Consider the following 13,197-nt stretch of genomic DNA (forward strand, 5'->3'; position numbering starts at 1 on the left):
TTAGGTGGTTCTTAGTGATGAATGGACTCTTCTGAATGCCAAGGACATACAGTGAGAAAATAGAAATTGTGCTTTTTGTATGTGTTGATTTTTACATTAATCTCATTTGGAAATTAAGAAAATTTGTTATGATCAAGACAGAATTGGTATTTAATAGAGTTTGGGTCATTGTTTGCTTTCTTAAACTTTCCTGTTTTCCAGAATATCTAGTTCAAAGATATTTTTTATGCCGGTGAATTAGCCAGTATTTCTCTATAGCTATTTGATCATTTTGGAGCTAAAATTTAGTTTTGCAACATTATTCTTAAGTGTTTTGCATTTTTGTCTTTTTACTTAAACTTTCCTAAAAGTTCATGTTTTTAATCTTGTTTGCTGTCTTGGAATGTGTAGCTTGTGCTTGTGAACTTTATGATAAGAATAATTTTAAGAATATGTTTTTCACCAGGTTTTCTCCTAAACTTTGCATTTTTAATTACGTTCATTCAGATTTCCTCTGGTGAATACATTCAGATGTCTGGTCGTGCTGGAAGGAGGGGAATGGATGACAGAGGAATTGTAATTCTTATGGTAGATGAAAAGATGAGCCCAACAATTGGAAAACAACTACTTAAGGTAACAAGTTAAGCTTCTGTGCCTTCACCAGGAATTTGAGAAACATACTTCAGGACCACATTGAAATTAAATGTGTCAGTTCAAATACCTCTCTGAGTAGATGAGTTAATTTACTAAACTGTCTGGGCTTAGGAAGGTGGAAGAGGGTAACTGCTCAAATTGCTGATACTTTGTACCCTACTTTCTGTTCTAATAGGAAAAGAGCAAGTCGTTCAGTGGAGGGGATGGAGATCTGCAGAGGGCAGAAATGTTTACTTTGCCCTCCAAATTTGAGATACCTCTATATCTGCCCACTCCACTGCACAAATCGCTTCTCACTTATCAGCGCAGGAAGTAGGGCAGATATTATCAGTATTGTGCACAGTTATCTTCCTATACCTTTGTAAGCCCAGATAGTTTCATGAATTAATTCTACAATCTACCATTCTAATTCATCCTGTTGAGAGATTATAATATCCCAATAATAAATTTATAAGCTTTATTTCAAATTAACCTGTTCATTTTGCTTGCTTAATATTTGTGTTTTGGATTGTCTAAGATTTTTGTTTTATTTTGAAGAGCTTCTCAAAGAAGTTTGACCTACCTGATTGCTTTCCTTCTCCTTCTCCATGTATTGATAGTAAGGAATTATTAAGCATATCCATAGAGAACACTATCAATAAGATAGGAAGCTTAACATGAATTAAAATATAAAATTAACTGCCAGCTGATTAGCTACTTAAAATAATCTTCAAAACATGTTAAGACATACATAGGTCAATATCTCTGAAATATACTGTGTTCAACTTCTAAGACTTAGGAACTGCATGGAGAATTTGAGATATGGTTGTAGGAAGCCTGGTAAGCTGAAGCAAAAATAGGTAAAGTTCTTTTTTTTTTTTTTTCTTTTAAATGTTTTTATATGAGTAAAGACAAAGCTTATCTGTACATATTCATAGTGATCATATGGTGTCTTATTTTCAGTTTTAAAGATTAACACTTGGAAACCCATCTTTAAGTGTCCATATAACTTTAGTTCTTTCTTTTAGGGAAATGGTCAAGACTGAAAATTTGTGTTAGTCTTTAAATTTTGTCGCATATAATAAACAGTATTTTTCTTACCTCGTACTCTGTGTTTGGAAATAATCGAGTCAGGAGGTAATATTTTAATGGCAGCATCTGGTTCCTTTAGTACAGATTTTTTCATTCCATTTACTTGACATCTCTAGATTTGTTACCCTGTAAGTGTAAATTTCTATTGTCTTTCATTTCATTTAATAAAAGGGTTTTTAAATTTTATTGTGCAAAGAACATTTAAGATGAGATCTGCCCTCTTAATAAATTATTATGTGTAAAATATATTGTTGACTGTTGTATAGCAAATCTCTATTTATCTCACTTGACTGAAACTTGATACCCTTTAATTAGTAACTTTCCAATTACTCCTCCTCTCAGTCTCTGACAACTACCATTCTACTCCTTAAATCCATGAATTTGACTATTTTAGATACCTCATATAAGAGGAATTATGCAGGATTTGTCTTTCTGTGACTGGCTTGTTTCATTTAGCATAATATCCTCAAAGTTCATCCATGTTACATATTGCAGAATTTTCTTCTTTAAGAGTAAATAGTATTCTGTGTAGTTACAGTCCTCCCTTGGTATTCTCAGGGGATTGGTTCCAAAACCCCCATGTATACTAAAACACCAAAATGAGAGGATGCTCATGTCTCTTACATAAACAGCAGAGTACTTGCTTATAACCTATGCACATCTTTCGTATACTTCAAATCATCTCTAGATTACTTATAGTATGGAATACAATGTAAACGCTATTTAAATAGCCATAAATACAGTGTATATAGTTGCCTGTGCTGCATGACACATTCAAGTTTTGCTTTTTGGAACTTTCTGCAATTTTTTTTCCCAAGGATTTTGCGAGCCACAGTTCATTGAATCCTCAGATAGGGAACCCGAAGACACTGGGGAACGGCTGTATAGCCATATTTTTTAGCATCAAATTGAGATACTGTAATACTGAAAGAAGAGACTATTAATAATTATATCAATATATCAGGTATAAGTTGGGGTTGTCCTGGGGTCACTTGGATACAATGTTAAAATGCTATGTTGAGTTTAAGGTGATGGAGAATTCAGATAGGTGTATTCTACAGCAGTTTGAATATAGAAGCAGAGCTTGAGGTTGGAAATAAACATTTGCAATATTGAAGCCCCACATTTCTTAAAGGAGGTAATAGTAGAAAAGAAAAATAATAGAATAGTAAAAAGTTGGTCTGTTTGCAAAATTATGAAGTAGCTGAAGTTGTCTTTCATTCCTCTCTTCCCCAAGAATGTGATTTTCATACTAACTCCACATATCCCTTTGGCCCTATTTTCAAGGAAAGTGGATAAAAAATAAGGTTTTAGGGACTTACTAACTAACCCCCTAGGGTAAATGGCTCTTGATTTTTCAGGAGTTAAGGAATACCACCATTTGAGACTGTTGAAAGTTCTGCTCCTTCTCCTCATAAAATCATATACTCATACATTTATAATTCTGAATGCAATAAGGCTGGCTTATGAACCTCAATTTAAAAGCCTCTGAATACCCTAACAGTGTTTGTGTAGTTTGCTATGCCATTTAAAGATTTGCATGTTTTGTGACACTTGTAAATATTTCAGCATGTATCTCCCAAGAATTTGGTCATTCTCATTTGGGCACTACATAACAATTTTCAATCTTAGGAAGTATTTGCATTTAGAAAAAAGTATTCCTGGGCTTCCCTGGTGGTGCAGTGGTTAAGAATCCGCCTGCCAGTGCAGGGTACACAGGTTTGAACCCTGTTCCGGGAAGATCCCACATGCTTTGGCGCAACTAAGCCCGTGCGCCACAACTGCTGAGCCTGCGCTCTAGAGCCCGCGAGCCACAACTGCTGAAGCCCGTGCGCCTGCAACCCATGCTCCTCAACAAGAGAAGTCACCGCAATGAGAAGCCTGCTCACCACAACGAAGAGTGGCCCCCGATCCCCGCAACTAGAGAAAGCCCGCAAGCAGCAAGGAAGACCCAACGCAGCCAAAAAATATATATTAAAAAAAAAAAAAGGAAGGAAAGAGGGAGGGAGAGAGAAGAAAAGAAAAGAAAAGAGAAAGTATTCCTGAAGAAACACTGTAAGAAAAGTTTAGATCTCAAGGAAGTATTTTGGACATAAACCTTGTTGCAAATTAAGGTCACACTATTGTAACTAGCCCTTCTTTGGTAACAGCCACAATTAGGAGGAGAAGGAGGAATTACCAAAGTGTTGACAAAGACTGGTCTGTAAATTTTGGGGAAACATTTAGGCAGTTTTATGTCATTTCAGGAAGCTGAGAGTTTCAAAATAACTAATTTTTTCTGAATGTCATTTTGAAATAAATTTAGTGTGCTCTATTAGCATAGGCCAGGTTATACTGCAGTAACAAACCTAAATCCAGTAACTTAAAGGTTTGTTTCTCTTTACTTGTTCATTGCACGTTTACAAAAGAGACTATGCTTATTATTGTTTAGGGATTCAAGCTGATAGAGAAACCACCATCTTGAACATTAGCAGTCACTGTGCCAGCAGGGAAAATGTAGCTTTTCACACCAGCAGTTAAATATTTGACCAGGAAGTGATAACATCACTGAAACTTATTTGCCCTCCCCACTGAGGGCAAAATGTGTAATCCTGTCAAGTACCTAGAAGGCAGAGAGCTAAACATACTTGGCCAACAGTATTTTAACTGCTACTGTCCTAGTTGGTGTTTTTTTTCCCTCCTTCACTTTCCCAAAGATCAACTGTTTTATCACTTTGTATTGGTCATTTAAAGGAAAGAACTTAATACATTTCTGTAGTATTCCTTAGCGAAGACTAAACTGTTAAGCAGTTCAGGAGGTTAAAAATATTGTTATGAATTTATTTTTAAAATCTATAACATTGACATGTTTTTTTCTCTCAGGGCTCAGCTGATCCACTAAATAGTGCTTTCCATTTGACCTACAACATGGTCTTGAACTTACTACGAGTAGAAGAAATAAATCCTGAGTACATGTTGGAAAAATCCTTCTACCAGTTTCAGCATTATAGAGCAATTCCAGGAGTAGTAGAGAGTAAGTATAAAATTACCATAGCAGCCTCATTTAGCTAGGGTAGACCAAATAGCAAAATTACTGTGTCATTGACTGCTTTAGCCATTGGTTTTTTTCTGGTAAGCCAAATCATTGTAACCAACTAGAACATTTTAAAATAAAAGAAGACACTATCAGGACATAATTCTATGGTTAATTCAAATTTAATATAATTTATTGTTATAGACATATCACATGATAATTCATATTCATGAATAATGATATTCAAAATATAATGCTTTCTAAAGTCAAAGAAGTAAGTGTTCTATTGTAACTGTGTTCAAGTAGAATTGTGTGTTGATCCTTATTCTAGAAGATCGTGGCTGATTATCATATAGAACTGATTACAATCTAAAACAGAAGCAAAGATTTAAAATTCTGGTTTGGGTAAATCTTATAAAAACAATGCATAGTTGTAAAGAAAAAAAAACCCCAAATTTTGCAAAAGATACAAAGGAAATTTAAGACCATTTGTAATCTCACACAGACAGCCACACAACCACTGCTAACACTTCATGGTTCTTCCATCATTTTTATTTTTCATACATATTTTTCATATTTTTTTCAAAGTCGGGATTAACAATGTTTTGCTAATAACAACGATGTTATTAGAGTTGATATCATTTGTTAAACATTTATCATATGGCTAACCTTGTGTTAAATGCTTTACATTAACTCACTGATTCTGGCTTTTTTAAATTTAACTTCAATTATTCTTTGAAAGTATGGTTTTTAATAACTGCATAATATTTTCATTTTATGAATGTACTATGATTTATTTAACAATAAAGGCAAATTTGAGATATCTTTCTATCGTGGATAGGATACTACCACTCAATTTTATGCACCTGAAAGTAAATGAAGTGTAATAATATACCTTAAAAAAATGAAAAGGCTTGGAACATCCAAGTAAGTTAAATTCTCATTTTTTTTACCCTTACCTGGATGACATCATAATTATTTCCTCTTAATTTCTTTGGTCTTAATTAAGAGAGCTTCTTCATTACAAAATACAGAGCTGGAAGAAGCTTTGGCATCATTTTACAGGTGTAAAAAAATAAGGCATAAGAGAAGTTAAGTCTGTATATAAGGTTACACATTTGATTGATGGCAGGTTTGACTTGGACTCCAGTTCCTAACTAACCCATGCTGTTTTTATTAAAGTGTGGGTCATCCCTTTTTAATATGACAAGAATAGATGTAGTAACTTCTCTGGCTGGAAAAAAGACAACAATGAAAAAAATTCTTGGGCTTCAGTGGCTCAGTGTTTGAGAGTCCGCCTGCCGATGCAGGGGACTCGGGTTCGTGTCCCGGTCTGGGAAGATCCCACATGCCACGGAGCGGCTGGGCCTGTGAGCCATGGCCACTGAGCCTGCGCGTCAGGAGCCTGTGCTCCGCAACAGGAGAGGCCACAACAGTGAGAGGCCCGCGTACGGCAAAAAAAAAAAAAAAAAAAAAAAAAAAATTCTTGAGCTGGCTGATATTAAGACTTACTTTTGGGCTTCCCTGGTGGCACAGTGGATAACAATCTGCCTGCCAATGCAGGGGACACAGGTTCGATACCTGGTCCGGGAAGATCCCACATGCCATGGAGCAACTAAACCCGTGCGCCACAACTACTGAGCCTGCACTCTAGAGCCCATGAGCCACAACTACTGAAGCCCGCGTGCCTTGAGCCCATGCTTCGCAACAAGAGAAGCCACCACAATGAGAAGCCCGTGCACCGCAACAAAGAGTAGCCCCCGCTCGCCGCAACTGGAGAAAGCCCGGGCACAGCAACAAAGACCCAACACAGCCTTAGATAGATAGATAGATAGATAGATAGATAGATAGATAGATAGATAGATAGATAGGTAAATTTATATATAAAAAAAGATGTCAGATTTTTGATTTTTTTTTTTTGTGGTACACGGGGCTCTCCCTGTTGTGGCCTCTCCCGTTGCGGAGGAGCACAGGCTCCGGACGTGCAGGCCCAGCGGCCATGGCTCACGGGCCCAGCTGCTCCGCGGCATGTGGGATCTTCCCAGACCGGGGCACGAACCCATGTCCCCTGCATCAGCAGGCAGACTCAACCACTGCGCCACCAGGGAAGCCCATGAGTCAGATTTTTTAAAAATATTACTTTTTAAAACATTGAAGTATAGTTGATTTACAGTATTGTGTTGGTTTCAGGTGTACGGCAAAGTGATTTGGTTATACACATATATATGTATATATCTATGTTCCTTTTTTAAAATTCTTTTCCATTATAGTTTATTATAAAATATTAAATCTAGTTCTCTATGCTGTACAGTAAAACCCTGTTTATCTAATTTATATATGGTAGTGTGCCTTTGTTAATCCCATACTCCCAATTTATCCCTCCCCCACCCTTACCCTTTGGTAAAGTAAGTTACTTTTTAAACTTCACTTTCTATTATTCTTTTGTAATTCCATAGAAAATATCCCAGATACAGCAGGGGATAGAGGGAGAATTCTCCAAGTATTTTCCCATTTATTTAAAGCCCTTAGGACTTTTAGCTGGGCTCAGATTATTCAATATGACTTTGAACAAGACTGCTACCCACACTGTGAGCTTAAACATTGCCACCAGGACTTCCCTGGTAGTCCTGTGGTTAAGACTTCACCTTCCAGGGTAGGAGGTGCGGGTTCACTCCCTGGTCAGGGAGCTAAGATCCCACATGCTAAGATCCCACATGCCTCAGGTTCAAAAACTCCAAAACATAAAACAGAAGCAGTATTGTAACAAATTCAATAAAGACCTTAAAAATGGTTCACACAAAAAAAAAATCTTAAAAAAAAATATTGGGGGCTTCCCTGGTGGCGCAGTGGTTGAGAGTCCGCCTGCCGATGCAGGGGACGCGGGTTCGTGCCCCGGTCCGGGAGGATCCCACATGCCACGGAGCGGCTGGGCCCGTGAGCCATGGCCGCTGAGCTTGCGCGTCTGGAGCCCGTGCTCCGCAACGGGAGAGGCAAGCCCCAACTGTTGTTGCTGCTGTTTTCAGTGTGGTTCTGATTTATGTTTTAAAAGGATTGTTAACATAACCTCCTACCCCCTGTGTTGCTACCACATACTTGAATCTTCTTGCAATTGAATTATCCTTGCCTTTCCCTTAGCTCTCTTTTAAAAGGGGTGAGACCTGTTTTGCTAATATTTTGGAACCAACAAATAGACTAAATATCAAAAGTATATTTAGTGGAAGAAGTAGGAATTGAAGTGATGAAAGTGATAATTGTGGGGTAGTTGCAACACCTTTAGTAGTTTGCAGGGCTGAGCTGTGTGACCAAAGAGCACGTAGTGTAAGAGGAGATGGGTAGAGGTGATAGGGGCTATCCTCTGTGCTTTTAAATTGCAGAATACATCTTGAATGAAATTTATTTCCATTTCACTTATTACTTGGAAGAGTATGATTCCTTTTGCTATCGATACATAGAATCTTTTCAAGAGACCTGGTGTTATTTTTACCACCTTAAGTATACCAAAATTAAAATGTAGACTGTTATCTTTGGAAGTACAGAATTAATCTTTATTTTACAAATACACTGCTTTAATTTTTACAACAAACTTAAATGGCTGTCATACATGAGACGTTTTTCATTTTGATTTACTGAATCCACAGTAGATTTTCCAGTGAGTCATAGAGTAAAAATTCTTGGGGCTTCCCTGGTGGCACAGTGGTTAAGAATCCGCCTTCCAGTGCAGGGGACGCGGGTTCAAGCCCCGGTCCGGAAATATCCCACATGCCGTGGAGCACCTAAGCCCATGTGCCACAACTCTGAGCCCACGTGCCACAACTACTGAAGCCCGTGCACCTAGAGCCCATGCTCTGCAACAAGAAGCCTGCACACCGTAACAGAGAGTAGTTCCCGTTCGCCGTAACTAGAGAAAGCCCACACGCAGAAATGAAAACCCAACACAGCCAAAAATAAATAAATAAATTTACAAAAGCAAACAAAAAACAAACAGTATTTCCCTCATGGGGTTGTGAGAATCAACAACAACAACAAAAAAAATGTTTTTTAAAAAAATACAAAACAAACAGTAAAAATTCTAGGATTCCTGGCTTCCCTGGTGGTGCAGTGGTTAAGAATCTGCCTGCCAACGCAGGGGCACGGGTTCGAGCCCTGGTCTGGGAAGATCCCACATGCCACAGAGCAACTAAGCCCGTGTGGAGCAACTAAGCCTGTGTGCCACAACTACTGAGCCTGTGCTCTAGAGCCCATGCACCACAACAAGAGAAGCCACCTCAGTAAGAAGCCCACACACCTCAATGAAGAGCAGCCCCCGCTTGTCACAACTAATGAAACCCCACGCACAGCAACGAAGACCCAACGCATCCAAAAATTAATTAATTATTTATTTATTTTAATTCTAGGATTTCACTGTTCCTTTACTGGAAAGAAAAATGGAAAGAGAAATGCAGATTTAATTTTAATCCTTTTGTTTAGTTTCATTAATAGATAATGCCATGGTTAATAGCAGGAGCTGTGGAGTTAGACATGGGTTTGAATACAGACTGCTTCAACCTTAGTTTGCTCTTTTATGCAATTGGAATAATATCTAGTTCATCCAAATCATGAAAATTAAATGAGATCATTTATGTTAAATTCTCAGTAAGAGCTTGTTTTAATTAATGATAGTAATGCCATACATCAGTAAAGCCATTTAAACTTTAACCTTTTGTAAAATTTGCTCAGTACTGGGAGTAGCAGTCCATTTCCCCATCACTCACAGGTCTGTATCTATTGCACGTTTTATATGATACAAATATAATTTTGGAACCCCATCGCCCCTCTCCCTCAAAAGGGGGAAGTTGATTGCAGACTGTCTTAAGAGTTTATGGGCATATCTCACGTGCGGTTTCCTAAGATACTGAGGCTTTCTTATGGCGGTACACTGCAGGAAAACCAGCTTATTATACTGAGGTTCCTCTACTTTTTGATTGGTGTGCAAGATATACTTTCCTTAATTTGGGAAAAAGTGGGCTGCACCTAAACTAACTTCCTGGAGTGGTATATATCTGTATTTAGAGTCCTAGATATAAAACACATGTGATTTCTTACTAGATACAAAACACATGTGATTTCTGTCTCTCAAACTTTTGATTCATTAGTTAAGTTGCCTGAGAACAGAAATGATTTGGAGTGGAGGATGGGGGCAGTATTTAAGCATCAGGCAGAATCTTTGTGTATCATCTCTCCATAAACAACTCCTGTCAGTGCTTATTTAGTATTCCACTGATACCTGCAGTGTTACTTTGTAACTTTTGGTAAGGCAGCAAGATTAGCATTTCAGTGTATATTTTTCCTTTTCATATAACCTCTTATTGACTTTAGTCTGCCACATTTTTTAAATCATATCTTCTTCTGATAATGTTTACTCTTATAATGTGTTCAGAATAGCCTTCTATTCTCAAATGAAAGGAATACAGTTCATGTAAAAAGTAATGCAGTTCATTTAAAAATAACCAGGATAATGCAATATGCCTAAGAGAGTATAAAAGACCAGAAGTTAGAGGTAAAAACAAAAAGCAAAGAAAAGATAAAAAATTCCAAAGAACATATCTCAATACTTCAGCAGACTTTTCGGCAGATCTGACTCTGGTGTCACTAAAAATAAGCAATTAATACAAATAAATAGGCTTAGAGGAGGAGGACATGGTCTGCAAACTCTGGGTCTCCTCACACATCCCTGATAACATTTCAGTCTCTTCCTATAGCTAATTTTTCATCCAACTTTTTAAATGTCTAAATGTATCTTACTTAAAATGTGGTGCCCAGAGGTAAATAGTATTTTCTATGGGAGGTCTGACCAGGGACAAGTACAATGGAAGTATTGTTATTGCTCTTGTTGACTTTTCTAAGAAAGAGAGAAGTCAAGTGCAAGGAGAGCTGTAGAGAGGAGTGTCACAGTTGGTGCCAGATGTTGACCCAGTAGATTGCATGCTAAAAGTTCTTCGCACAAATTGACCTAAGCCCCCTTTCTACAAACGCAAGTGCAGGAACTTAATAATAGTATATGTTATAGAGATACATATATCCTGTTTTTTAAACATATGGTTAAAAAATTATGGATTTAGGTTTTTTACCAAAATTATTTATGAAATTATAGTCTTCATCAACAGATGGAAATTTATATGTATGTATTTACTTTGGAAAGATTCCTGAGCATCTGGAGATGAAATGAGATGGTTTGTTCATTGTTAAGGATGAGGGAAATCCTGGAACTGGACCTTAGGGTTCTAATGTTCGGTCCTGCTCCCATGTGGCATGTGATTTGGGTCAGGTCTCCTAATTGTGATTCGAGTCCCAGAAGAATAATATAGATATTATAGCAACTATTTTGAATACTTAAAAGCGTTAGGAGGCTCAGATTAAATAATTTTAAAAACTGCTTTTTCTCCTATAAAGTTCTCACCACATGTGAGCTGCCCTTGCCGTCATACACCCTCAGTTAGCTCCGTCTCTTAGGGTTTCAGCTTGAGTCCAGATGTTCTGTGGAGCTAATTCTTGCTCATTCTGCCCTGCAACCCTCCTCTATTATGATAAAAACAAAAAAGCTGCCAGCCACCATGTAGTTGTTCTCTATCTCTTTACAGATGGGAAATGCTGTTAAGTTGACATTTTTTTTCTCTTGGGGTGCTTTCTGAATGCATATTGTTTGTTCTATTCTGGTACACCCCTCATACCCCAAGATTATTCTTTCATACCTCAGTTCTATAAATCTGAACACAAGAAATCCTCAGTGATGGGAAGAAGAGTCAAGAGTTGCCTGGAAGGCATATTCTTTTCCAAAAAGAAGTCATTGTCTAGGACTAACAGTGAAATGAAGCAGGACGAAGTCCTCCTGTCATTGGAAGTGGTTGTACCTTCTGCAGGAAAGGACTCATGGATAAACTCCGCGTTGAAGCCCTGGGGGCCAGGCTATACTGGATACTAAGGATATAAGGGTGTCCAGGCGAGGGTTGGCTCACAGAAGCTCATAGAAAAACTTGAGGGGCACAGAGGTAAGCTGAGGCTGGCAAGGCTGGTAAGGGTTCTTGAAACTGAGTCTGCAGGAAGGAAGTCCCTTGAGGCAGAGTTCTCTAGTGATCAGCTCACAGGAGCAGGATGCAGGGTTACAGTGTGCCAGTGGAAATTAGGAGCTGCCTATGACGCAGGTGGGTACTCTTCAGAGGGAAGGAAGAGAAGTGACTTCTAAATACTTTCTTTAAATTATTTTTTCTTTTTTTACTTTTAAAATGGGATGCCTCCTAAGTGAATCTTTAAGTTGGTGTCATCTACTTAGAATAGATGCAGAAAGGAAAAGACCTGGGAAATTGGAGAGAGAAACAAACTTTTAATAGTTTTTTGTTTGTTTGTTTTTAGTCAGAAGATCTAACTTGGTGACGACATCTTTCCCTTCTGTCTCCATGCAGTAGATTGGATTTGTTGTTGTGTATAAGGATGACTGTGTGGGGTGGGAATTCAGCCAGAAGTTGGACATGCGTGGGGTATTAAGGAGAGTTCAGAAATCAAAAACTTTGCTTATTCCCATGCCTGATATCATGGTCCTAGGCTATCACATTTACCTTTTTCCATCTTTCCAAAAAAATAAATTAACAACCTAAATGCCTAAAAGAGTGCAAAAGACCAGAAGTTAGCGGGAGCAGTCTGTGAGAAGGTTGAAGATGATAATTTTAAAATAATAATAATAATACAGTAATATCCTTCCTCAGTGTTTACAGTGTGCTATACTGTTAGCTAAGTACTTTCCATATGTTCTGTCAGCCTCTAATTATAGCCTTGTGGGGTATGGCTACTATTGTTATCCTCATTTTGTGAGTAAAGAAACTGAAGCACACAGGTTAAATACAGGAGTTTGGTCAATGGAATAGAATTGAGAGTCCAGAAATAAACCCATATATCTGTGGTGCTGCTGTGATAGTTGATAGCCACATGCAAAAAAAGTGAATTTGGACCCTTACCTCACACCATATACACAGATTAACTGAAAATGGATGAAAGTCCTAAATAAACAGCTGAAACCATAAAACTCTGAAGAAAACATAGCTAAAAATCTACATAACCTTAGATTTGGCAGTGGTTTCTTACATAAGATACCAAAAGTACAAGCAACAAAAGAAAAAATAAATAAATTGGATTTTATCTAAACTTTAAAACTTTTGCACTTCAATATATACCAACAATAAAGTGAAAAGAAAACCCACAGAGTGGGAGAAAATATTTGTAAATCATGTAACTGATAAGGGTCTAGTATCCAGAATATATAAAGACCACTTACAACTCAGCAACAAAAAAACCAAACAATATAATTTCTTTTACTAAACATCTTTATTGGAGTATAATTGCTTTACAATGGTGTGTTAGTTTCTCCTTTATAAAAAATGAATCAGCTATACATATACATATGTCCCCATATCTACTCCCTCTTGCGTCTCCCTCCCACCCTCCCCATCCCA

The 13,197-nt window shown here is 37.6% G+C and overlaps 1 protein-coding gene across 1 annotated transcript in view; it reads left to right on the top strand.

Moving 5' to 3' along the window:
* Positions 1-13,197, top strand: part of MTREX (Mtr4 exosome RNA helicase) — a 144,016-nt gene that overhangs the window by 63,904 nt on the left and 66,915 nt on the right. The window contains exons 15-16 of the mRNA XM_030843294.2: positions 487-612; positions 4,567-4,717. Coding sequence (XP_030699154.1) covers positions 487-612; positions 4,567-4,717 — 277 coding nt within the window. The remainder of the gene's footprint in view (positions 1-486; positions 613-4,566; positions 4,718-13,197) is intronic.

This window comes from Globicephala melas, chromosome 3 (assembly GCF_963455315.2).
Source record: "Globicephala melas chromosome 3, mGloMel1.2, whole genome shotgun sequence".
Lineage (NCBI taxonomy): Eukaryota > Metazoa > Chordata > Mammalia > Artiodactyla > Delphinidae > Globicephala > Globicephala melas.